At 39.7% G+C, this 27,398-nt stretch overlaps 1 protein-coding gene across 4 annotated transcripts in view; it reads left to right on the forward strand.

The window, feature by feature from the left end:
* Positions 1 to 6,419: 6,419 nt before the first annotated feature.
* qkib (QKI, KH domain containing, RNA binding b) overlaps positions 6,420 to 27,398 on the forward strand; it is a 154,964-nt gene continuing 133,985 nt past the window's right edge. For 3 of the 4 annotated variants that reach the window (XM_079842897.1, XM_079842898.1, XM_079842896.1), the window contains exon 1: positions 6,426 to 7,157. In XM_079842897.1, coding sequence (XP_079699023.1) covers positions 7,016 to 7,157 — 142 coding nt within the window. In that variant the 5' untranslated portion in view covers positions 6,426 to 7,015. Of the gene's footprint in view, positions 7,158 to 27,398 lie in introns of all 4 variants that reach the window. The other variant, XM_079842899.1, reaches the window with a different exon arrangement.

A 27,398-nucleotide genomic window follows, 5' to 3' on the forward strand; every position in this document is an offset into this window, starting at 1 on the left:
GTATTTGAAAACGATGACGCATGTTTCGTCCTGTGACACATATTGAACCGATAGATATGTATGTTTATACCACCATTGTGCCTGTTATGTGCTATTCACTTTCACACAGTTGTTAAAAAATGTTTTTTACACTCTTCATATCGCAGTCCTGCAAAGATGGCAGAACATTTACTCACAATTGCTGTCCTGCGGCAAAACATGAGTGACTGCTGAGATATTTTGATAAATAAAATGATCCTACTGAAGAATAGCATGAGAACTGTATTATGTCTGTTCCGTCTGTATCATCTCAGTGAGCTTTTATGAGGTTTTAAGGTGAATCTTTTGGAAAACGCTAGTGTGGACGGAGCGGGCTTTGAAACAAAAACGCCGTTTTTAAATGTATCCGGATTAATATGGACGTAGCCAAAGATGGCAATATCCAAAATTAAGGGAAATTTTTTGATCCCCATTAGGAAAACAGCTTATAAATCACTCTTCTTGGTTTTTGAAAATGTAAAAATGCAGAAAGTTTTGTGTGATGAGCAGGTTTAGGGGTAAAGGATAGAATATACTGTTTATACAGTATACAAATCATTATGTCTATCGAATTGCCCCATAAAACATGAAAACACAACTTGTGTGTGTGTGAATATGTGTATGTGTGTGGTCCTGGTAAACCCTATGTTGTGAGGAACATATGTCCCCAAAAAGATACTAATACCAGTAATTAGTGACCTTGTGGGACTTTTTTTTTTTGATTCCCACGAGGAAAATCTGAATAGCTTATCAATCATATAAAATTATGTTTTTTTTGAAAATATAAAAATGCAGAAAGTTCTCTGTGATGAGTAGGTTTAGGGGTAAGAGATAGAAAATACAGTTTGTACAGTATAAAAATCATTATGTCTATGGAAAGTGTCCATAAAACATGAAAACGTGTGTGTGTGTGTGTGCTGTGATAATGGTTCTGATCAGTCATTTGAAATAACAAAGGATAGAATGAAACAGTTACAGTGTCAAATTAAACTTTGTTAAACATATTTTACTGGACTGCAGAGTTCATAAAATAAATGTTTTTACTCAGAGATATGCTTAACGGGTGTATTTTAAAAAAGTATCACCTAAATGTATTTTTAGAATGGTTTGTCTTGTATTTTGTTTTATTATTTTATTAATTGCATGATTTTTGTTATTCGCAAAAATAATAAATAAATACAGTGTGAAATTAGGAATATAGGTTAACCGTGTTAAATATGATTGGATATGATGGATTTTTTCTCGTAAATATGATCAAAATCAACCTATGAATTTAATATTCTATAAACCTCAAAGGATTTGCAACATTTGTGTCTCTAAAATTGTCCATATGTTGATATTGTGAGTATCAGTGTCTATCCAAATGTAACGAAGAAAAGAAAAATGTATGTGTTTTTCAACCAAACTTCTAACTCCTTTTCATATATACACTATATATATTGCTAAAAGTTCTTTAATGAAAGAACTTTAATGACATCCCATTCTTAATCCGTAGGGTTTAATATGGAGTTGGCCCACCCTTTGCAGCTCTAACAGATTCAACACTTCTGAGACGGCTTTCCACAAGGTTTAGGAGTGTGTTTATGGGAATTTTTGACCATTCTTCTAGAAGCGCATTTGTGAGGTCAGGCACTGATGTTGGACGAGAAGGCCTGGCTTGCAGTGTCCGCTCTAATCCATCCCAAAGGTGTTCTATCGGGTTGCGGTCAGGACTCTGTGCAGGCCAGTCAAGTTCCTCCACACCAAACTCGCTCATCCATATCTTTATGGACCGACGCTTTGTGCACTTGAGCGCATGTTGGATCAGGAAGGGTCCGTCCCCAAACTGTTCCCACAAAATTGGGAGCATGAAATTGTCCAAAATATCTTGGTATGCTGAAGCATTAAGAGTTCCTTTCACTGGAACTAAGGGGCCAGGCCCAACCCCTGGAAAACAACCCCACACCATAATCCCCCATCCACCAATCTTTACACTTGGCACAATGCAGTCAGGCAAGTCCCGTTCTCCTGGCACCCGCCAAACCAAGACTCGTCCATGGGATTGACAGACAAAATAGCGTGATTGGTCACTCCAGAGAACACGTCTCAACTGCTCTGGAGTCCAGTGGTGGCATGTTTTACCCCACTGCATCCCACACTTTGCATTGCACTTGGTGATGTAAGGCTTGGATGAGCTGCTCGGCCATGGAAACCCATTCCATGAAGCTCTACACACTGTTCTTGAGCTAATCTGAAGGCCACCGGAAGTCTGTAGCTATTGACTCAGAAGAAAGTTAGAGACTTCTGCGCACTGTGCGCCTCAGCATGTGCTGACCCCGCTCTGTGATTTTACATGGCCTACCACTTCATGGCTGAGTTGCTATTGTTCCAAATTGCTTTCACTTTGTTATAATACCACTAACAGTTGAGCGTGGAATATTTAGTAGTGAGGAAATTTCACGAATGGACTTATCACGGTACCACGCTTGAGTTCACTGAGCTCCTGAGAGCGACCCATTCTTTCACAAATGTTTGTAGAAGCGTCTGCATGCCTAGTGCTTGATTTTATACCCCTGTGGCCATGGAAGTGATTGGAACACCTGAACTCAATGATTTGGAGGGGTGTCCCAATACTTTTGGCAATATAGTGTACGTTCAAAAGCATGCAAGCGGATTAGTGTAACCATTGTGAAGGCTCATCTTTTCCTTGGTTTCATCAGTTTACACGCTGTTTTTATATTCGGCTCAAGCCCACATACTAGTCACATGCACTTACAGAGAAGGGGCTTTATCAGGGATCTGAAGGAGAGCTAACAAGTGAAAAAGTGATAGAGCCCGAAAGAGGGAGATGAAAGGGGAGAGTTTGAGAGAGCGACAGTGCACTTGTTCCCTGCTCCAACCAAACAGAGACAAGCTTGCTCTCCTTGCCTGGTTTCAGGGTGCATGTGTGAAGGAATGCATTCATTAACGTAATTCCTCTGCTCTCAAACAAGGCTTCCGTCATTTGGAGAGCGAGCGAAGAGCCGCGGGGTGGAGGGGCAGTTCTCACTGAAGAAGGGGTGAGGGGTAAATGCACCCCCTTCTCTGTAGTCAGGAGGGCAAGGCGCCCTAACAGAGGCCTCTGCGTCCAAGGCGATCTGCATGTGAAAGCCCCGGGCATCACAAAAGGATGAAAAGGTGCTGGGCAGGACCTGGACAATCCCTTCCTGTTCTGGTGGGTCGTTTGTTTCCATGCTGTCAGATACTGGGCCGCCAGCCCTCTCTACCCTCATCTCTTCAGCCCTCTGGTGCGCTGTCCCTCGTTTTGTTTTCCGGCTATTCCTTATACGTGCTCCTTGATTTTTTTCCGTTCACGTGAATAGGAGTGATGGACCAATGTAACGTCAAACAGTGACTGGAACAATTGCTTTCATGGCTGCGTCTAAAAGCCAAACAGCACCGTGCATGAGAACTGCTTTGCATGACAAAAGAAGTGACAAAACCATTAGGCCAATTAGAGTATTTATATAAACATAGTAATGAAGGGATTTAAGCACTCATAAATTATGTTTGCTGTGTGGGAAAATAACTTCCATTCCATTTCCATTTCAGTGCAAATGTTTGATAGCTTTGCTATTTCTAAGCTAGTTTGGTACGGAGGAATAGCCTTTATTTTTCTCAAATCCTAATGCATTGCGTTACAGCAAAGAATGAATGCTAGGAATGAAAACGTAGCACGTCAAACTTCTAAATCTCTGTGCTGTTTTTATGCTGCTCCAATAAGGACAAAAAGAATGTTAATTATGTAAATTAAAAAGCGGTCTAATCCAAAGGGAGGAGCTGTTCCCATAGCGTTAGCTTTAGTTGAGTATTGGCACATATTGACAAAGCATTAGCCTCCATCCGCATTGTGTAATGATTTTTTTTTCTGCAGAGGAAGTCCTCCTATTGAGATAAATGCCTTGTTCTCTTCTTTACCATTGTGGTATGTTCTGATGTGCTCCGGCGTTTAGTCGATCGCACTTCTCCTTTACTATTCCCATCCACCCTGCCAAAAGAGGACAAACGAGTCTTTTCATATTAGGCCGATGTGACACACTCAGGCTCACAAACACCTGAAGAGGACAGAACTTTCCTTCTCAATAAAACATGCAGGATTAAATTGTACTGACTTCATTTAAATGTTCAGAGGTAGAATTTAAAGATAGCTCAAAAGAAATATTGCTTGGGTGCATAAATTTAACCTTTTTATTGTTTACTCGGCTTCATGTTGCTCCAATTTAGCATGATTTTATTTCTTATAGGCTGTCCGAGTTGCAAAATATGGAAGCTTGTTTCCGCCACTGAATAAAAAAAGAAAAGAGTTATAAGTTATAAAAAAGTTACACAAAATGATTTATCTCTCAATTCTGAAAATTTTCTCGCAATTCTGACTTTTTTTCTCGCAATTCTGACTTTTTATCTCGCAATTCTGCCTTTTTTCTCGCAATTCTGATTGTTTTTTTTTCACAAATTCTGACATTTTTCTCTCAGTTGCGAGTCTCTATCTCGCAATTCTGACTTTTTTTCCTTGCAATTCCGAGTTTATATCTCCCAATTCTGACTTTTTTCTCTGTTGCGAGTTTCTATCTCGCAATTCTGACTTTTTTTCCTCGCAATTCCGAGTTTATATCTCCCAATTCTGACTTTTTTCTCTGTTGCGAGTTTCTATCTCGCAATTCTGACTTTTTTTCTCGCAATTCTGAGTTTCTATCTCGCAATTCTGACTTTTTTTCTCAAAATTCTGAGTTTCTATCTCGCAATTCTGATTTTTTTCTCACAATTCTGACATTTTCTCTCAGTTGTGAGTTTCTATCTCGCAATTCTGACATATTTCTTGCCATTCTTAGTTTATCTCGCAATTCTGACTTTTTTCTTGCAATTCTGACTTTTTTTCTCTCAGTTGTGAGTTTATATCTCGCAATTCTGACTTTTTTTCTTGCAATTCCGAGTTTATATCTCACAATTCTGACTTTTTTCCCTGTTGCGAGTTTATATCTTGCAATTCTGCCTTTTTTACTCGCAATCCCGCATTTATATCTCGCTATTCTTATATTTTTCTCACAATTCTGACTTTCTATCTCGCAATTCTGAATTTTTTCTCTGTTGTGAGTTTCTATCTCGCAATTCTGACTTTTTTTCCTTGCAATTCTGAGTTTATATCTCCCGATTCTGAATTGTTTTCTCTGTTGCGAGTTTCTATCTCGCAATTCTGACTTTTTACTCTCAATTACGCGTTTATATCTCACAATTCAGAAATTTTTCTCGCAATTCTGAGTTTCTATCTCACAATTCTGACTTTTTTTCTCTTAATTGTGAGCTTATGTCTCACAATTCTGAATTTTTTCTTGCAATTCTGGCTATTTTTCTCTCAGTTGCGAGTTTCTATCTCGCAATATTTACTTTTTTTCTCGCAATTCCGAGTTTCTATCTCGCAATTCAGATATTTTTGTCGCAATTCTGAGTTTCTATCTTGCAAATCTAACTTTTGTCCTCGCAATTCTGACTTTTTTTCTTGAAATTGTACATTTATATCTCACAATTCTGGCTTTATAACTCGCAATTTAGATTTTATATCACGCAATTCTAAGAAAGAAAAAAAAACAGAATTGCAAAATAAAAGTCGCAATTACCTTTTTTTTTTTTTTATTCAGTGGCGGAAACAAGCTTCCATAGCAAAAAGTAAAATTAATGTATAATAAAACTATGCTTTTAGTCTGGTTTTCAAACAAACCTATTGTATGGCTTTAGTATATTTTGAATTTAGCCAATTCTATGAAAGAGCAGCACATAAAATGTGTCCAACATTCAATTCAATTCACATTTATTTGTATAGCGCTTTTCACAATACATATCGTTTCAAATTAGCTTTACAGAAAATGCATGTGTCCACATTACAATTTAGAGTGATCTGTTATCAGACATACATACAAAGATCTGTTAACATCTCATTTTGTGTTTCAATGAGGAAAGATAATATGTTCTCGGAATGACAAGATGGAGTAAAATTATGTTTTTCTTATTATTATTAATATTCCTCGTGATTGTGTTGTGCATGCTTAAACATATCAGAAATAGAGCTGGTTATTGGTGCAGAACAAGTGTTTTGGAGAATGGATGGATATTCATGCTCACCCATTGGAAAAAAGAATAGTTCATTTGAAGACACGCATCACAATTCGTATGCATCAGAATCGAGTCTGGATTTAAAATGGGCTAATTGTTTTTTTCAAATGCACAGTCTCTTCTCTCTCTCTCTCTCTCTCTCTCTCTCTCTCTCTCTCTCTCTCTCTCTCTCTCTCTCTCTCTCTCTCTCTCTCTCTCTCTCTCTCTCTCTCTCTCTCTCTCTCTCTCTCTCTCTCTCTCTCTCTCTCTCTCCTCCCACAGTCTGATTTCTACTGCTGGGACTCAGTGTGATCATGTGACGGGCTCGCGAGCGCAAGAAGAGCTGGTCGGTAACGGAGGACCGAATGCCAATCTCATTGAGAAAGCGCCTTTATTGCGCGTGAGAGACGAGAGGGACAGACGTTTCTAGTGCTGCACACACACTCACACAGACAAGACACAGGAAGCTCTGGGGAACTCGGGGAAAGGGTGCATTTTCACCGCCTCAAGAGGAAGTTAAGGACAAATCTCTCGCTAAAATAAATCTTAAAGAGGGACACCGGGCACGCGGGAGTCGCCTTTGCGAGTAACTTGTGGGATTTATTGGGAATTGTTTTTGAACGGAGACCTGCCTTCCCTCTCCAGCCGTGTATATTTAATTTTGTTCATTTAATTTCATTCCATCCAACAACTGTCATCCCCAGAATTGCGGTAGCCTTGCAGCAGCGGATTGCGCGTAAAGACAGAGACAGCAGCCTTTTCCGCGGAAGACTCAGGCACTTGCCTCCTTCTCTTGCGTTTTTGTACTCTATTTATTATTTATATTCCAGCCTTTATTTATTTCGGGACTTTTTCCTGTCTATTTTTGGGGCGTCGGTGGTGATTTCTGTGGAATATGGTGGGGGAAATGGAAACGAAAGAGAAGCCGAAGCCGACCCCTGATTATCTGATGCAGCTCATGAACGATAAGAAACTGATGAGCAGTCTACCCAACTTCTGCGGGATCTTCAACCACCTCGAACGGCTTCTCGACGAAGGTAATGTTGATGAAGTGACATGTGTCCGTCAAATCCCACGGAATGACATCGCTGGGAACTGCGCGAGCCGTCCGCGCACAAGGCAAAAAATGGTTAATTGCAACAATTTATGGCGTCAGTGTTTTTGGTGTCAGACCTTCACCCTCGTGTTGCCAATCAATCACACCACGTATACAGTCTTTTAGTTCAGCTTTAGCTGCTTAAGTTTGCTCTCTGATTCGGTAGTCGCCACTTCTCCGTTGCGAGAGGGTACCTGTGGCTTGCGAAAATGATTTTACAGTGATTCCGTTGGGTGTGAATGTATATCTCGTTAGAAAAGTACCTTTGGGCCGTAATGCAAAAGGTTTACCTTAAGAATGTGATTGTTTAGGAGACTTTCTCTGAGGTAAAAATTCAAACTCGTATAAGTAGAATGCGCCTCATTTAAACTCTTAACAGATTCACTCTAGGAGAGAGTGAGAGAAAATTCCATTTAAAATGAAGCCCGTTCGTTACAACGGCTCGACTGCTCTAAAATAGAACGTTGCTTATCACTTACGAGTGAATAGTCGTAGAATTGGAGTGCTAATGCCTAATAAACATTTAACAGAAAACAAGTGACTGAACTAACAAGCAAGAGAAACTTACTGTCGCCTTCAGATCCTCTTCTGGACCGTTGCAATTTAAATAGTCATCGCGGGACCTGTTGTTTACTGAAATAACCTAACAAAATGCCCCACCACGCGTAGCCTCAGAAAAAAAGGGGGGTTCATTCGCAGTTGATGCCGTTTTGTTCCCCCCGCTGTATGTACGCATGAGTGTCAGCATTCAAAATTAGTCTTTTAATTATTACGTGCTCTGACATGGTTTAATTGTGGTCCTAGAGGAGTCGACCTCTGTACTTTGTGGTTAAGAGTGGGAATTTCGTGTAGCTACTGTGGCACCAGGGGGCTCTTGACTAATTCTTTAAGACCTCTTGTGCCCATATCCTGCTGTCAACTTTATAAAGTCGTTAATGAGGTTTATATATTTGCTCAAACTGTGCTCTTTTTCTCAATTAGTTTTATAGAGTCTTAGGCCTATATTGCAAAATAAAATTACGCTAAGTAACCATTTAAAGTGTTCAAAGGATAGTAAAAAACACAATGTTGACTATCTATCTATCTATCGTCCCATGTTTCTCGAGAAGGCCCCTTTTATTCCTCAATGCAGAGGCGGTTCTGTCAGACAGATTTCCATTGTTCATTTGTTGTGTAATTGTCACGCTTATTTAACACGCATTTTCATTTCTTTTGCTTTATGGAATTCCATTACCTATTGAAAATCGCTGGGGGGAAAAAAAAAGTTGTCAAACAAAGCAAATGTAATTTCAGATCATGGTGTGCTTGTAATAATTTAGAACCTCCTGAGCAAACCTAAGGTTTAAATTGCATTTATAAAACTCCATCATTGCACACATTACTCTACATTACTGACTCATTACTCATCATTACTCGCTTATTACAGTGTGCAGGAGAGGGAGTCGTCATATTTCTGACACCCTTGAGCGCTACCGCCTTCCCTTGCGCAAGTTAGGTAGGTTGGGACGGGTTTATATTTGCAGACACACACCGTTGCAAATAACTGTTTTTCGCAAGTGAATCATCTGCGCCCAACATGGCATTTCAGAGCTTGGCATACGCAGTTAAACACCCGAGGATCTTATTCATCTGCACATCGCAGTGGGATGACGTAAGCCTCCTCTGTGATGTCAATGCATCGTTTCAAATTATTCTCATTTGTCAATATGGTCATAAATACATCAAAAAGTGTCTTTTATACACTATCGGACATCATCATATACCCCTTGGGCGGGCCTGCGGCCTGGCTTTACTCTCTGTGCTTTGTGAATTGCAGCAATCTCACAGTCGCTTTCTTGTTTATTTCTTGCCACTCACATTTACAGCCTCTCCCTCCGGTCGAAACCAACTTCCCTCTCCGGACAAAGTCAGTGATGTTCGCCTGCAACATTAGCCATGTATTCAGGACCATGTGGCTGATCTTACCTGCCAACATGAATAATATTCTACGTTTCACTCGCGAAGTATGACTCACGTCATGAGTTTTCACAGCTTTTTATATAGAGAGTTGGTGGGAATCTGGCGTAGAGATGTGTCATGCTGTTTAATGCGATCTTTTTGAGTAATATGCCAGTTAGAGGAGTTTCCTCCACTGCATATTATGGGTTTGTCACAGTCTAGCTTGTGCAAGTCTGTATTAATAACGCTGTCAAGGAAGCACACACTCGGTCAGACTGAGACAGCGAGTTAGTCTTGTGCTCATGAGAGTCGGTTTCACTTCCACCATCGAACCATTGCAGAACTGATCCCTGACCTCAGATAAACAGGACACACTGCTCAGATCTGCCTGTTAAGAGGGTGTGCAAATGCGTGTGTGCATGCCTCTGATCAGTTGCCTCTTAGAAAACGAATTGCAATTGGTCACGGTCTTTTGTGATTTATCAGAACAGAAAATGTGTTTCTGTATCCATTGAGAAACGAACGTCCTGTTGTCGCACTAGAGCACTGCAACATATGGGCTGCGCGCTTCACCATTCATAATCTCGGAAGCTTTGTCGCTATAGTGGAACCATCACCAAAGCAACCCTAAATCACGGGCTTTTGCTGAGCTCAGCTCTATCCTGTCCTAGAACGTGAATCACGGTCTACCGCTCATGCTGGACCGCTGCATTGATCATACATGAAACTCCTTTCTGGAGAATGAAAAGGGAGAAACAAATGAAAGTGTTGAAAGTCTGTGGCACCATCGATAATCGAGGCAAGCGATAGCTCGGAAGCGCTCAGGAGCCGTGTGAGATCGCATGTGTGATATTCCCCATGGGGTGTTGTAATATGCAACAAATCTGGCTCTGTTTGGCTGGGAGTGTGTGAATGTGTGTGTTTGTGTCGGCTTGCATCCATCTCATAATGTGCATTCATTTTACACTTTCGTTTGTAATATCACATAATCGGATGCAAGCTGTAGCTTGGGAGCACTTTAGATTTAGGCAATTGCTGTCATTATTACTACGAGAGCACCGTTAATTTTTGTAAATTACTGTAATCTCCCGAAACTAGAAATCTAGACGAGCCGTTATATCCTCCCATAAATTACTATAATACCATTATCATTTTCTTTTCTTTTTTTTCTTGACCATTTGGTGCTAGTTTAGTAGTTATAGACCCAGGCGGGTGAAATTTTCAGTTTCCGAAAATCATAAATTCACCATATACTGAAGACCGTCTGGGATCCTCTATTGTTATTGTGCCCTAGAGCACTTCACTTAACCCCGGGTTGCTCTGGGGAGATTGTCCTTGTAGTCAGTAGTGAGTTAGACACTTTAGATGAGAAAGCTGTTTGAATGACAGAGAACATTTTAAAACTGCTAATCTATGAACAATATGATTACTTTAATCAAATTAAGTGCAGGTAATCACATGTATCATATCCGCTTAGAAAATCCCCCAATTGAACTTCAAGCTTGTATTGCATGATGGGAAAATCCCTTAAAACGTGGAATTGCATGCAGGATTTATTGTGTTTTTTAATCAAATTAAAAAAATGCAGCCACCCCAATTTCACCTCTATTTCTACGGACTGTTTCGTATTAAATATTAAAATATGTATTAATTTAGTAATCCAAGGGGAATTTAGAGCGTGTGCTGAAGCCAAATATGTCATTTAAATGAAAATGTGAACGTGTGAACTATACATTAATAGTAGCAATAATAGTTTAGTGATTGGGGACATTATTTAATCCTAATTCAAAATAATACCTCCAATGATTTTTCCATGGTTTTAACTAAAAAAAAGAAAGAAAAATATACTTTATCTTCAACATTTTCTCACATTTTCAGAGTTTATTCACTATAGTTTAGTAAATGGTAATAAAATATGACAGGAACTCAGATAACTTGTCAGATAACTTTGATAGAAAGGTATGTAATGCTGATTACAATCAGCCAATCAGCTGTCAGCTGTTATTTTAAGTAGACAATTAGGCCCCGTCCACACGGAGACATGTTTAGCTTTATACGTAGCGTTTTGTCCACACGCGCTTTAGGAGCCTGAAACCAGGATTTTTTGAGTGGATAAAGTTTTCGGGTGTACAGCCAATCTGTATATTTTGTGAAACGGTGATGTCATCACACCAGGGATACAACTACGGCCACTGGGCATGCGCACATCAATATTGCGTCATTTAATTACTGTATTTGCATTGTTGTAAGGGTTGGGTTAGGTGTAGGCATTAATAAAACACAATGTGGTAGCAAATGTATTTATTGTTATTTCATCATGAGGTTTGCCTCAGTTCCGACCATTGCTGTACCCCTTCTAGCCACAACTCGTCTTCTCCATTTTTAGTGTATTTCTGTGGCAGAATTACAGCGCCACATACTGGTCTGGCATGTATACTACATAGTTTTGAGTCGTTTCAGTGGTTTCGTGTGTACGCAGATATTTCTTGAGACGAGGGGAAAAAAAGATTGGATAGGGAAAGCTCTGGCTTCGTGTGGATGTGGCCTTAGATAATACCAATTTAGGTCAACCAATGACCAAGCAATGCTTCATTTTGTTCAGTCTGTGGTGTAAAAGGTCGCATTAGCAATTAAGGAAAAAACACTTCAGCAAAACATGCTCAGGTCAAAGTTTCTGAATAATTTTGGTCCCAAATTTTTGTCCCTGTATGAAGAATTCTTGGGTATAATATGTCCCAGTTCACTTTATTTTGCTATCCTCACTTACATAAATTTACTATGTGTCCTGCACCCACTAGTAAAAAAATATATATATCTGGTGTCTGAATAATGAATAATTGACTGTGTATATATATATATATATATATATATATATATATATATATATATATATATATATATATATATATATATATATATATATATATATATATATATATATATATATATATATATATATATATACTAGGAAATGCTGGGTTGTTTCATACCAAATTTGGGACAAATATAAACAAACCCAACCATTGGGTTAAAGTTTTTATTAAAATCTGACCCAACCCAGCATTTTTAGAGTATATATGTTATTATATTGTATTTTTTTTTTTTATCTAGTTACAAACCTTAATTATATGACATTTATAATGGACACATGTCTGGGTTCTCAGAAGTAGGGAAGTAGGAAGTTAGACTGGGTGTAAACCCAGCCCGATCTGCTGGTGATTTGATTTCGCCCTGCAGCTCAGGCTGGAAACCTGTACATATTTCTATCCTGCTTCTTTTACAAATTTGCGGGGACCAATTACAAACCAGCTTATCCACCTGGTGCGCTATTAGCGGGTTTAACACAATGGCGGATAGAGAAGCGATGGATCGTTGGTCTGATTGGTTGAAGGACTATCCAATTGCGTACAGAGTCATTTGAACTATGCCCGTTGATCACGCCTCTTGTGCAGTAGAAAATACAGAGCAGACTCCCTTAGACTAATGTTCAATCTTAAAAGATTGAGCTTGGTCTGGTGATAGCCAGACAAGTAGGAAGTTGGAGGTTGGCTAAACTTCCATAGAATTAAATGAAAAAATAAAATGAATCTCTATATATTGTATGTATAGAACAAATAAATTCCAAAAGAGGAGAAAAAATACTGAGAAACTGATTAAGGTCAGAAGAGAGAAAAAATGTCAAATTTCACTCCTTCACTCCTTAAGGCCATTGTATTACAAACACACTGCAACTCTCTGAAATATAATGTGATATAATATAATATACAATGTTAATATCTGTGGAAATGCGTCATCGCAGTCTGGGAAAAGGGTCCATTGGCCAAAGCCACAGCCTAAAACCACTTCAACAAGGGCAAGCGAACACAAGTGTATTTGATACACATTATTTGAAGCCCCTTGCCATAGTCAGTGTTGTAGAGAGGTGTTTCTCCCCGCTCCGAAGGGTAGCGTGGCCTTTAGAAACGAGACGTGCGACCGGCCCTGGCGTGTCACCTGTGAGCGATGCATTTGCGTGAAGCAGACGTGATGCTCACAGTCTAATGCGTAAACCCCTGCCCCCGTTAGTGCAGATGAATGCTCTCAATGGGCAACAGGAGCAGTCAGCCATGCTAGGCCCTGCACTCCACGCTGTAATAAAGGTGATGAATTTAATCAGGGGAGCAGCCGCCGCCATCAGTACAAGGCCCATAAGGCAAAGTTGCGCAGCTGACATCCATAGAGAATGGAGTTAGTTACTGTTTGAATAGAGACGGTAATAGAAACAGAGATGTATGTGGGCCTGTAAGGCACTGTAATGCTCAGTGGTCATTCATGGTTTGTACACCAAATTGTTCTTTTATGGTGTCGTAAAAGGTTTCTAAATAACTGACTGCTGCAATGGAGTAACTAGAAGTCTGTAATATTTAATATTCCAGGCACTCAAATTCGATGTTCAAACATTCTGAATTAAATTTAAGATATTCTTTAGTCTTGAGATGTCGAGCCGCAGACGGACCACCCACAGACACTGACAGTCGGATGCATATTGCACACAGAAATGGCCACAGCCGGCTGAGATCTGATTGGCTATAGTGTGAAGCAACTTCTGGGAGTCTGGGTGCATCAATCTGCCTGGAAACGAAGTCATGTTTACCACCGAGTGCTTTTGAAGAAGAACTAATTACTTGATTACGTGCCAAAAAATCCCAGTTTTTTAGTGGCATCAAATCTTTCAAAGATATACAAGATGTCCACAAACATACTTTTATTCAATGCAAAGGATTTTTAGTTCAAATAAATGCTGTTCTTCTAAACTTTCTATTCATCAAAGAAAAATTTAAAGAAATTTCGGTTTCCGTTAAAAAAGGATCATGTGGCATCTTGTATATCTTTCAAAGATTTGATGCCACTGTAAATTTTTGGGCAATCAAGCCAATCAAGTTCCTCACTCAGTGGTAAAAACATGATCATGTGACGCTTAAGATGGAGTAATGATGCTGAAAAATCAGATTTGACATCTTAGGAATGAATTATATTTTAAAATATATTCAAATAGAAAGCAGTTATTTTCAATTGCAATAATATTTCACGATATAAATGTTTTTACTGTATTTTTAATCAAATAATTGCAGCCTTGGTACAACATTTAAAATCGTACCCAAAACTCTTGAATGTTAGTATATGTCTGTGATATCATTTTGAAAGTTTATCACTTTCATTTTTCTTTTGTTGTTGTTTTTAAACCTGCCTCTAAATGGCTAAAGGGCCCTATTTAAACGGTCGGCGCTCCAGGCGTATGGTCCAAAAGGGTTGTACATAGGCTGTTTTCACACTTGGTCCTTTTCAGGGGGTCTGAGCGCGGTTCGCGTGATTTTGGCCCATATGTGAACACTCCAAACAATCTCAGACCCCTTTAAAGCGAACCGAACCGAGACCATCTCGGGAGGTGGTCTGGGTACGGTTCGATCTCATCATATGGCACGGTTCACTAAAAACACGCAATCTGAACACAAACCGCTCTGGGCTTACTTGATTTTTCAATCGGATGTTCATCATGGCTGCTTCTTCTGGCAATTCTCTACAAATTATTCGTTCATAACGTACACTTGTTTATTGCAATTTCAACCGCTTCCGCACTGTGTAAGAGAGAAGCTGCGCGCCTTGCCAGTTTAAAATGGTGTTACAAGCGCACACACCTAAAGCGCGTGCACATAAGCCAGCTGTCACAGCGCGTGTCCTAAAGGAATATTTAGCGTCCTATTGCATCTATTTTAAGTTTCACATAAACAGGTGGTTTTGTTTTAAGTGAATGTAAACATCTGCATTACTAGCCTTTGCAGATTTCAATTTCTTACTTGAATGCTGTTTTAAGGCATACCTACTTTACCTGGAAATTTTAAAGCAGTTTATTTAATTTGCATCTTTTTAAATTATTTTATTGTATTGTTTATTTTTTGTATGCTGATGCGATAAAATAAACGTGATTCAAGGAAAACAATTCAAAATGTTATTTACAAAGGTGGATGAGTGATATAGCAAGTGCAAGAAAATGTAGTATTGCAAAACATATGTTTTGTGTAAAAAGATAAACCACTCAATTCATTTGTAGCAATGTCATTTAAAAATGTAAGTAATTTAAATAACAAATAAATATCTTGGTTACCGAGGCACAAACAATGTAAGTGAATGGGATCAAATGTTGAAGGTCATAGGGTCAGCCATCAAACACTGAACTGGACTAGATCCAAAAAGCAACAGTATGAACACAAAGGGGTCTGGGACCCCATTCCTACTAAAGTGGACCAAAAAGGATCTGAGTCCTCTTTCAGGTACAGGGACAGTGTGAACGTGTAGAGAACTGGGTCCTTTTTCACTTGGTTCACCTTTTGGTCCTCCTAAAGGAGTCTGAGTTTGGTTCTTTTAAAGAGGACCCGAGTGTGAAAACACCCATAATCTCTTAATGAGTCATGGGTGTGTTTTGGGGTGTAACGTGCAATAAACCAATCTTCTCATCTCCCATTCCCTTTAAAAGCCAGTTGCGCTTGCACCATGGCAGATTCGCTATTTACATGGTGGAATTTGCTAGCGGAAATACTGAACACTTCTCCAGAGAGGAATCCTTTTATTTACTTTTATTGCGTTGTGTATTGACTTTGTTGGTCAATGGCACAGTCGTTTTCAGTTCCTCAAAATAGCAACACGCCAACAATGCACCTGAACACACCTGGTTTTCAGACCAGCACGTCCATGGGTGAACAGATGGCGCGAGTGCATTTGCTATTTAAACAATGTGGCACTGGACATGAAAATGTTAACTGCGTCGGGCTAAAACTAGCAAAAAACACTGCCGTTGTGCCTGGCGTCGCCTTGCGCCGGGTGTATGAAAGGGCCCAAAATGATTGGTTAGCCAGACTGACCTTTACTACCTAAGTGGCTGCAAACTGACTTTGTACAGATAGTCAAAAGATGATGTGATGTATAATGATTGGGCGAGCTTTGGTTAAAAGAAAAAATATTTAGTTGCCAATAAGTTAACAAGATGGATCTAATGTCCCACTCTTCAAGAGCATGTTAGGTCTGTTAAAAAAATCTCAGAAGCCTCATTGACAAATACAACGATCCTCTCAGACTTATAGTTAAGCTGGGAAACAGGGCTGTTACATAACAGCTGGTGTATCACTAGCCAGACAGGACAAGCACACTAAAAGCGGCCATTAATCTCTCACACAAATTCACATCTAACAACAAAATCTGACATGTGCTGCTAATCACACTCGGAGGACCAATTTGAATGACTTTACCTTCTAAAACTTCAATACAAGGAGGAAAAAGCTCTTTCTTGAAAGCTCCTTAGAGTTCCCATGAGGACTGGAGAAGCCCATGCTCCATTGACAATTAGTCTAAGTGGCCACATTCATCACCTAATTGGAGCAATTAATTAATCCTGAGGAGTTTTACTGGGGTCAAAGTCAATTTATCCAGAATTAACTTCTTTAGGACTCTGTCTTTATTTGTAAAGTAGCTGTCCTTGGATACTTTACAATTCCTCTCACTTTGTGGCATTTAGAGGAAGAGGAAATGAGCTGTGTACTCATTAGACACCAGAGACGGAGAGAGACACTAGAGGGACACGGTATTACTTATTCAATTCAATGAACTTCGTATTGTATGCTTAATATAAGTATATCATATTTTATTGTGTTATTTTAAAACATTATTTTAAATTCGGACATTATTTTCTCTAATTTTGTTCCAAACTTTATGTATTTTTGTGAGGAACACCAAAAGGCCTATGGTGCGATGATGTAAAATGTTTGTTGATGTCTTGCTCTGGAGGCGGGCATATGTAAATGTATTTTCCCATGTGACGTCACAGATCCCCCAATATCCAAACAAGCTGTTTTGAAGCTTGATTAAATAAGGCTTTGTTTATAATGAGGAGGATGTTTTAAGCTATGAAACTTGCATGTTTTAATGGTACAACGATCTCTTAAATATCGAAAGATCAAGGCAAATTTGATTTCTCATGTCATGACCCCTTAAAGAAAAAAATTATCGTTCTTCAGTTTCAGTTCTCAAATGTTTTTCTTTCTTAAGCATAAAATGACACAAATGGCTGTGGTGTTGTTTGATTGTCTAATATCAAATTCAATAGGCAGCATCTTTTTTTAAAGTGCAAATAGTGGTAGATTATATTTATACTTAGTAGAAATAGTGGCAGAAATGATTTGCAGTATGCAATAATAACAACATATTGGTTGTAAATGATTATATTTATTAAACCATAAATGGATGCTGCTTTATTAGGACATTACTTGTACTAGTATCCAACCCTACCCATTAAATACTTTATTCCCAAATATTAAATACCCATTAAGGACTTTATTTCCAATATTTTTCTAATTTTCTATTTAATTAAAATAAACAATACTCCGAAATGATATGTGATGGGAATAGGCAGAAACATTTATTTGGTAAAAGGAGGATTCGAATTTTGGTCAGCAGTTTCAAAATCTGACGCCACCTGTCTTACTCTCCACACCACTGCTCCTGTTATCGGACTGGTTTCTTTTGTCATTTTGTCTGGCTCAATCAGCCAATGGTGGGCGGAGTTAGTGCAAATAGCCTCTGTCAACAAGTGTAAATAGACATTCTGAATTCTCAGTATTTCAACACTGGTAAATATTAACTGTAAGTGTTTTGTTTTTTTACTTTTAAATAGTAAGCACCCTGTGAGTCCATAGGATGTTTCTAGGAACTTAGTTATAGGAACTAGCCGCCAGGGTGGTATCCTAAGAACTAAAAGTTACCCTAGGGCAATTTTCCTGGTTGCATTCGCACCGCCAGTAGGAACTCTGAAGCCATACTTGTTGTGACATTTATTTTAACGGCACTGAGAACGCCAGAGCCTGAGCACACAGCGCTCACATTCTCCATCTTTAGTTTACAATCTGTTTAACAGTCCTGTCTAGTACGTTATTAGATAGAACTGTATACATAATCATGTTTCACTTGGTCCCCATTAAAGTTGTGTTGGATTTTATTCTTAGCGTAAAGGTTGAGATGTGCATCTATCACTGTTTTCCATGTTCGTAGAGTTAGTTCGTGGAGTAAATATATAGACTACAATCTGTGTATGTGTGTACAGAGCTTTTTAAAAATGGCAGGTACTGGTGTTCTATTTTAAGCTCTATTTTCTATTTTTGGTTGTTACTAAACTAATGACGCAATACGTTGATTCAGTGCCGTATCCACCATAGACAATGAAGGGGACAAGTCCCCCGCAATAATTAGAAATGGCCAAATTGACTCCCCCAATATTTGAAATTCTTGCACTGCACTTCATTACGCAGCGCTATGTATGTTAGTATGACAAAAAGGTTTTAAAGTTGCATTTATAGTCTGGTCTGCCTCAGCGTCACTGTCTAACAGCACTCGTCATTGTCAAAATGATTGAGATGGCCAATCCAATCAATGTAGGCGGGGTTTATGTGTCTTTTGGCTTCACACAGGCGAGCACATCAATCTATCGCTTAATGCCATTGCAGAGACTATATTCTTTTCTGTGAAATCACAAAACAAAATGCACACAAACGTGTCCCTGCTCTTAATATACAATCATTGATGAACATCTTTGATTTTAATGAAGAAAAAAAACGATATGAGGGAACCCGTAACCTTTGACACGGTTGACAAAAATTCTACCACCAGACCACTAAGGAATTTGAATGTTTACAGCGGATCTATGTTTTTATTCTCTAACGGGAAGAATCTTAAAGGTGAGCTATGTAGGATTTTTGCAGTAAAATATCCAGAAACCTCTTGGCCAGTGTTATATATTTTGTTCCGTTGAGTACTTAGAATATCCCAAATGTTTCCAACTATTTGTAAATTGTGAGAAATTGCTATTTTAACCTAGAAACCGGGACGTGTGAGCTATGCGTGTGAGGGAGTCGCCTGTCGATTGCGTCATATCTGCGTCACCCTCGGTTTCCGGTTTTATTCAGTGAAACACTTTACTCTCACAGCAGTGTGAACAAGTGTCATAGCAGCCGCTGAGCGAACGTCATAACTTCCTTTTCAACACACTCAGATATATCTAATACGATAAACAGAGTTGCGTTACCTCATATACTCATGACTGGAAAAGAGGAAGTGGCTCCGGCAACCGTGTCATAATAAAAGTCCCGCCGGCAACTATGCCATAATAACAGTCCCGCTCTTCAATCGCTCCTGCGGCCTTGCTCAGCTCCACAACACTCAGTCCTGCTCTGCTTCATACTATAGTAACGTTAATAATCGCATCTATGAACATGATTTCTGCCTGAGTCCTGTCCTGACTGTTTTCCACCGGCTGTGAGGTGAAGACCACATGTCCCAAGATTCTGCGCTCAAACGTGGCGTCATCAAACTACGCCTTTGTTTTGAACAGGCGACCTCTAGTGGACGGAAAAGTTACATAGTGTAGCTTTAAGACTAACAATATATTTGATGCAAATTAATGCAAATATTACTTGCAAATAGTCCCAAAAGGATTATTTCCCAACTAGAGTTAGACCTAGAATTTCGTTCCCTGTTCTGTTTCTTTATGCTTTATAGAAATTTTAAAACTGGCCCCCCAATGTTCAAGACATGGTTACGGCCTTGCGTTGAGTGTCCTGCATGGTTTACAGCCCATGACATGTAGAGCTTTCTAATCCACTCACTTATGAGATTCCATCTCAGTTTGGTTTCTGCAAATTCATTTTGATCCTTTCAATGTCACTCTGATCGACATCCACTTTGTGACTGTTTACTATTTGATTACTATGCTGTGAGTTTGCAGACAGTTGCAGGAAGATATTCCTGAGGCGAGTTGCTGTGTGCCAGAGACACTAAGTTTAGTCCAGTTGTAGCTTTTTGCATTGCGTACGCACTACGCAGATTGTGCATTGAACAGACGTAACCGAGATTTATAAGGATGGCATCAGAGCATTGGTCATGCTGTTTCATGTTTTGCATGCTTTCCTTTTGAACATCATCATTTCCTGTCACAAGATAACTTTGAGGAGTCATTAAAGCAGAAGTGGCACACAGAGAGACTGTCATCTCACAGTACTTGATGTACCAGACAACAGGGGTCACGGGGTCATCGTGTCACAAAGTCATGTGCCCCAGTTCTCCTCGCTCAAACGCAGGCGGCAGTTCATTTGAAGGAGAAATCAATCACATGACAACCCCCCCTTCCATTTCTGCTTCCATCAGTTACCCTATATATCATTGGGGATTATTATGGCCAGCTTCCTGTGATGCCGTCATTATTAGTGAATACATCAGCGTTGAGCTTTATAATGCATTCACATGCCTCATTTTAAAAGCACTCTGTGTAATTGAAACTGTTTCTCACAGACTGCTGACTAAGTCTCGGGCTCGCCGGGAGTCTGGGTGAGAGGAGAATGTGAATAGAATCTACCTACACGGACAGAGTCGTATTGATTTCAAAGTAAGAGGGTGAATGAAAAGGCAACATCTGAGCTCGTTTATGTCAATAGATTTTGGTCTCCTGTCGTTCCTTTTCCTTGCCTGTTGCCTCGGAGAGCGAAATCCTATAACCTGAAATAATTCATATTCCAGCGAGATGGTGTGTGAGATCTAATGTGTTAATCAAAAGGTCATTTTTTCTGGTTATTTAACTTTACCTGCATTTAAATGCAGTGTTTGGCGCTATTAGGGGTGTTTGCAGACCTCATTGTTATCTTATAGATGGCCGCTTACGAGCCAAGACAGTTATTTGATTCATTTTTGATATTATCTGCTTCATAAAATTATAAACCAAGTGGCATCTGCAAACCAGTGTGATTTTAGTATCACTGAGACTATTATAGTTTTTATTAATATATATTTTAATTTTAGTTTTAGTTAAATACACCCTTTTGGTGACAATCAAGTTTTTAAACTTTGTTTTAATGTCTGTGTGTATGCTTTCAGACAAACCATGTGCAAATTCATAAGTCAACATCATTGCTGAGTATTTTCTTCTTAAAACTGCAGTGAACCAATCGCTGGGTTTTCTGACTTCACAAACTACCTTGTAACCAATCACGCCACGAGGGGGGCGGGCTTTAACATATCATTAACTATTCTCTGAAGCAGTGGAGTCTCAAGAGAAGCCAGGTTACCCCGGTATATTTTTCTGTTGATATGAAAAATAATTGAGCAATATTGCAATATAGCGAGTGAATTATGTATATTATGATGTTATGATGAACTATATGGCTTTCTCCACTGATGTTCTATGATGTTTAAAGCATTTCTAAGGATGCTGGTTTTCAGAAACCGGGAACATGGGTTGTGTAACATTAGCAAGACATTATTAGCTGTTTGATAATGTAGCTAGCTAATCATATTAATCACCGTTATGTGTCCAACATTGTAAAGAGTGATACCATTGTGCAGCGTTTACTACAGTAACTTGAGTAAAGTTGAGCGAGTGGATCTCGGAGCGAGTGGAGGCGGGGATAATTTGTATATTCATGGATCCGCGTATACTAAGTGAAGCAAGGGTGTAGAGTTACATTCAAGCTATTTTAAGGCATGAATCAATTTATTTCACAGGAAAAAAAATCTTCATTTTGTACAGGATTTTTATTTTATTTTATCATACCATTATCAAACTACTTTTTTGTGAAATTGTTTTAAAATTTTGCTTATGTAACCCCTCCTGTTCGAACCACCCCGCTCCAAGCAGGACTCGAACCCCGGGTCCGCCGGCATGAGAGTCAGACGCTCTAACAAGGAGGCTAAGGCTGCAACCGCTAGCGTCAGTTGCTAGAGCGTCTCTTGAGATCAGAGGAGTGAGGTTTCCTCGCACAGCGACTACTAGCAGGCCTCCGTTACACTCACCCCTCTTAACCTCACTTCCACCCGGATCACGGCACCAATGTAACCGCTCCTGTTCGATCCACCCAGCTCCAAGTGGGACTTGAACCCGGGTCCGCCGGCATGAAAGTCAGGCACTCTAACAAGGAGGCTAAAGGCTGTAAAAAAGCTCAAAAAAGTTGCCCCATGTATCATCATCTCCACAGTATGCTATCTTGCTTGAAATATAATAACACTTGGTTTTATGGTTTGCTAGGGTGAATTCAGATATATTGGTACACTTTTTGCCATTAAGTGTCCCAATCACCCTGAATGAATCTAATGTATTAACATTAGCAAATTTGTATGTTTTGCTGAAGTACTATCCAACTACTTCTGGGGCATCAGCCAGCCTGCTCTCTTTTTGCCATTATTATCGGTTATTAATAACCCATACTGGTCAATCAGCTGTTAATATTGTCCTAAATACCAAATGTCTTGAGCTGATCTGGTAAAAGTATCCACTTATTTCTTTTTCCACCTTAGCACCATGTCAGCATGATGGTCTTGCTCAGGCCTTTGCTGTTGTTGTCGTTTGGCCATTTTTTTTTCCCGTCTGCTCCAGATTCGAAGGTAACGCTTGGTCAGATTTGAGGATTGTTGTTGCTTGGGTAGCAAAAGGAGATTGATGTGTTTACCTTTCGTCAGCAGCACAAAGTTCAAGGTACGGGAGAGATGTTTAATTGAATCTAGCCCCTTCTGAATAATTTTCAAATGTTCTGGGCTAGGGACCAAGCAGATGCCTTTTAAAGGACACGAAGGGGACCATCTAAAGTGCCATCCATTAGACTCTTCTGTTTAATATAGATAAAGAGCAATTCAGGCCATCTGAGAAATGATCGATTCCCTTCCCTACTTACCGTGATTTATCTCATACCCTTTGCACACCAAATGTGCATTTTAATTCTTTGTTAAAGGCTAATGGCTCTCGCAGGTTTTTATATAATGTCAGTACGGAGCCAAAAATGTCCCTGTTAATAGCATCGTCACACTAAAGCCATAACTGCCCTTGATTTGTTAGATCTGGGTTTGCTCATGTGTACTGTAGATTTACAGTTTCAATGTAATGCATTTGTCATACCTCTCTAGGAATATAATCGTGTTTCATACTGAAAATGCAGTATGGATCTGGCTTTTTGTAAAGGGTGCGATGTTGAAGCTAAAAAGTCATGTTTTCAGCATAAATGTGACCTTCCGTCCCAAGAGCATGTGATGTATGTGGCTGTTCATTCTCTTAAATTAACCTATTAACTCCTTACCGTCTCGTCCCGTGACAGCGCAACACAATTAGGTGACAGCCAATCAGAGAGGCCAGAGCGGAGAGGGGATTTGCTTTGGTTCTGTGCTTCCCTTCATTTGTTAACTGATATATGAACAACGCTGAGACTGTGTGTACCTGTCATCTGATGTTCCTGTGCTGTACTGTCCATCTCTGAAAAGACAGCCGCAGTCAGCACCCTTGTTCTCATCTCAGTGCCCAGGTGCTTTGAGCTCTTCATACAAATTGAATGTCTCAGTTGCACAAAAAGATGATGTGTTTTTTGACAACTAGGCTCAACCCTTTGATAACTCGTGCTTTCTCATTTTTTCAGTATTTTTAAAGGTGCAGTATGTAAATTTTAGCGGCATCTAGTGGTGAGGTTGTGAATTGCAACCCCCCCACCACTCACCCCTCCCTTTTAGCACATAGAGAAGCTACGGGGGCCGACACAGGACAAACATGTCGTCGTCGGAGAGAGCAGAGAGTGACTAGTGCTCTGTAGAGAAGTTTGTCCGTTTAGGGCTACTGTAGAAACATGACGGTGCAAAATGGCGACTTCACTCTAAGGGGACTCGCGGTGTATGGAGATAGAAATGGCTCATTCTAAGGTCATAAAAACATAATGGTTCATTATATATGTGTTGGTAAAGTTTGAGTTAGTTGTGTAGTAGAGCTTTGGGGTGTTGTTAAATGTTAAGCTAGTTGTGTAGTAAAGCTTTAAGGAGTTGTTAAAGTTTGAGTTAGTTGTGTAGTAAAGCTTAAGGAGTTGTTAAAGGTTAAGCTAGTTGTGTAGTAAAGCTTTAAGGAGTTGGTAAAGTTTGAGTTAGTTGTGTAGTAAAGCTTTAAGGAGTTGTTAAAGTTTGAGTTAGTTGTGTAGCAGATTGCAGCGGCATTTACTACACAGAGCCGTAGTTCACTGACAAGCTGAGCCATATCGCATTAATTATCACGGACGTATCGCCTGCGATAATTAATGCGATATGGCTCAGCTTGTCAGTGAACTACGGCTCTGTGTAGTAAATGCCGCTCTATCTGAAAGCAGGTGATGGCGATTTACTACTAATCAAGGAACCGGCTTTACTGACGAGATGCGCCTAACAATGTCATGCGATATATCGCCCAGCCCTATGTTAAAGTCTGAGTTAGTAGTGTAGTAGATCTTTGTGTTGTTGTTAAAGGTTGAGTTAGTTGTGTAGTAGAGCTTTGATGTGTTGTTAAAGGGTTGTGTTAGTTGTGTAGTAGAGCTTTGTTTTGTTCAAGTTTGTTGTGTAGTAGAGCTTTGATGTGTTGTTGTTAAAGGGCTGAGTTAGTTTTGTAGTAGAGCTTTGTGTTGTTAAAGGTTAAGTTAGATGTGTAGTAAAGTTTTGAGGTGCTGTTAAAGGTTGAATTTGCTGTGTAGTAGAGCTTTGAAGCGTTGTTGAAGATTGAGTTAGTTGTGTAGTAGAGCTTTGAAGCATTGTTGAAGGGTTAAGTAAGTTGTGTAGCAGATTTTCTAGGCATTATCAAAGCGTTGAGGAGTTTGTTGTTCAGTGGAGTTGTTGGTTGTTAACAGGTTGAGTTAGCCGTCTAGCAATGCATTGAGTCATGATTGAAGGGTTACATTTGTTTCCTACAAGTGTTATCGAAACTGGGTTATCGAGATGGTTACGTAGAACATTTCCACGATAGATGATTTTATCCAAAGTAGTTGCATTAAAGCATTCACTCGAACCCATGACCTTGACATTGCTAGCACCGTGCCCTACTGTTGCAGAGTTTTGAGTTAGACGTATTGCAGAATTTGAGTTAGTTCTTGAGGCACTGTTGAAGGGTTCAGTTTGTGTAGGAGAGTCTTGAGGTGTTGTTGAAGGACTGAGTTATATACAAAAGTTTTGAGGTGTTGTGGAAGAGCTGTGCAGCGGGATTTTGAGGGATCATTGAAGGGCTGGGTTAGTTGTACAGCATGATTTTGCTGCGAGTTATTAGGATTTGGTAGTTCTGAGAAAGAGCCTGGAGGCATGCGGCGCATGTTTGTGTGACAGAGTAGCCCATATGCCGGCCTCAGTATGGAGCCCAGCTGAATCTCGCTCCTGCTGCATATTAGCTTAGTAGCACTCACTGCTAAGAACCATCATTTCCTCTGTGTCAGCACCTCCTGAGGCAGCACACACATACACACAAATACTCTCTCTTTTATAAATGTGCCTAAACAGCACACACACACACACATACACACCGGAGTTGCCCCGAGGCCTTGGGCTGCCTTTTCTGGCTAATGGGATAAACCCCTTCCCCCTTACGTTTATTTAAATGGCACCAGTAGCGCTCTGAAAAGGAAGGTGCTGCCTTGCACTTTTAAATAGGGCAGAAATCATTACATACAACAGAGCAAGTAGACAGATTTAGGTTTTTTAACACACAAGGGCATTTACACAAGGGACAAGACCACAGAAAAATGAACATGCAAATTCATTATAAAGTATCCACTCAGTGCGAGATGCTGTTTGAATTTTAGTAGGTTTGAATCTTTCCTGGTATTTTTATCTCACTATATTTAAACTCAATATTTAAAAAAAATTATAATCTTGGTATTTATTTTTTCACAATATCTAAACAAAGTGAAAATGGCATTCATTCTAAATAATTTTGGTTTTGGTTTGAGCAGATGTTGCCATATTGCTTCTAATATATTCCAGTTGTTTGGGGGGGGGTATCTCTCATTTTTATTTCTAGACATTTTATTTTAAATATTGTTTTATTGTATAATTTTGGATTAAAACGTTAAATTATACTTTTGTAATATCTCTCATCTAGGGGTGTGTTTCCTAAAGCCAGCTATGATCACAAGTTCCGTCATTACCAACACTTCATGGGAACTTCATGGGATGCTTCTGGGAAACGCCCCCTAGGTCGGCTTAATGTCCCACTGAAGTGCCTTGAAAGTGCCTCAACAAGGTGATGACAGGGCGGGACATATTGTGTAGCTCCTCCCCTTATTAAAAAATAGCATTTTAATTATATCCCAGCTTGGGCAGAGCCATTGAGCTCCGTAAAGCCGCAGGACAAATCTCTAATCATTTGTCCTCATAATCTGCTCCATATCCTATATGTTTTCTGGTCTGCAGCGACTCGATCACATGATCCGCTCTGTGCATTCGTGTCTCTGGACCGGAGCTGCGACGGTCCACTAACATATTTACACTATCTGAATCGTTCCCTATCCCCTATATAGTGCACTTTCTGAATCGTTCCCTATCCTGTATATAGTGCACTGTCTGAATCATTCCCTATCCCCTATATAGTGCACTGTCTGTTCATTCCCTATCCCCTATATAGTGCACTGTCTGTTCATTCCCTATCCCCTATATAGTGCACTGTCTGATCATTCCCTATCTCCTATATAGTACACTGTCTGTTCATTCTCTATCCCCTATATAGTGCACTGTCTGTTCATTCCCTATCTCCTATATAGTGCACTGTCTGATCGTTCCCTATCCCCTATATAGTGCACTGTATGTTTATTCCCTATCCCCTATATAGTGCACTGTCTGATGGTTCCCTATCCCCTATATAGTGCACTGTCTGATCGTTCTCTATCCCCTATAGAGTGTTCTGTCCGTACGTTCCCTATCCCCTATATAGTGCACTGTCTGTTCGTTCCCTATCCCCTATATAGTGCACTGTCTGTTTGTTCCCTATCCCCTATATAGTGTTCTGTCTGTTCGTTCCCTATCCCCTATATAGTGCACTGTCTGTTTGTTCCCTATCCCCTATATAGTGTTCTGTCTGTTCGTTCCCTATCCCTTTATAGTGCACTGTCTGTTCGTTCCCTATCCCCTATATAGTGCACTGTCTGTTCGTTCCCTATCCCCTATATAGTGTTCTGTCTGTTCGTTCCCTATCCCTTTATAGTGTTCTGTCTGTTCGTTCCCTATCCCCTATATTGTACACTGTCTGTACGTTCCCTATCCCCTATATTGTACACTGTCTGTACGTTCCCTATCCCCTATATAGTGCACTTTCTGAATCGTTCCCTATCCCCTATATAGTGCACTATGTGTGAAGTAAATGTGAGAACAAGTGACCGATTTCAGCTGCAGCTTCAGCGTGTATTTATAAGGAAGGGGC

This window comes from Gobio gobio, assembly GCF_949357685.1.
Source record: "Gobio gobio genome assembly, chromosome: 18".
NCBI lineage: Eukaryota > Metazoa > Chordata > Actinopteri > Cypriniformes > Gobionidae > Gobio > Gobio gobio.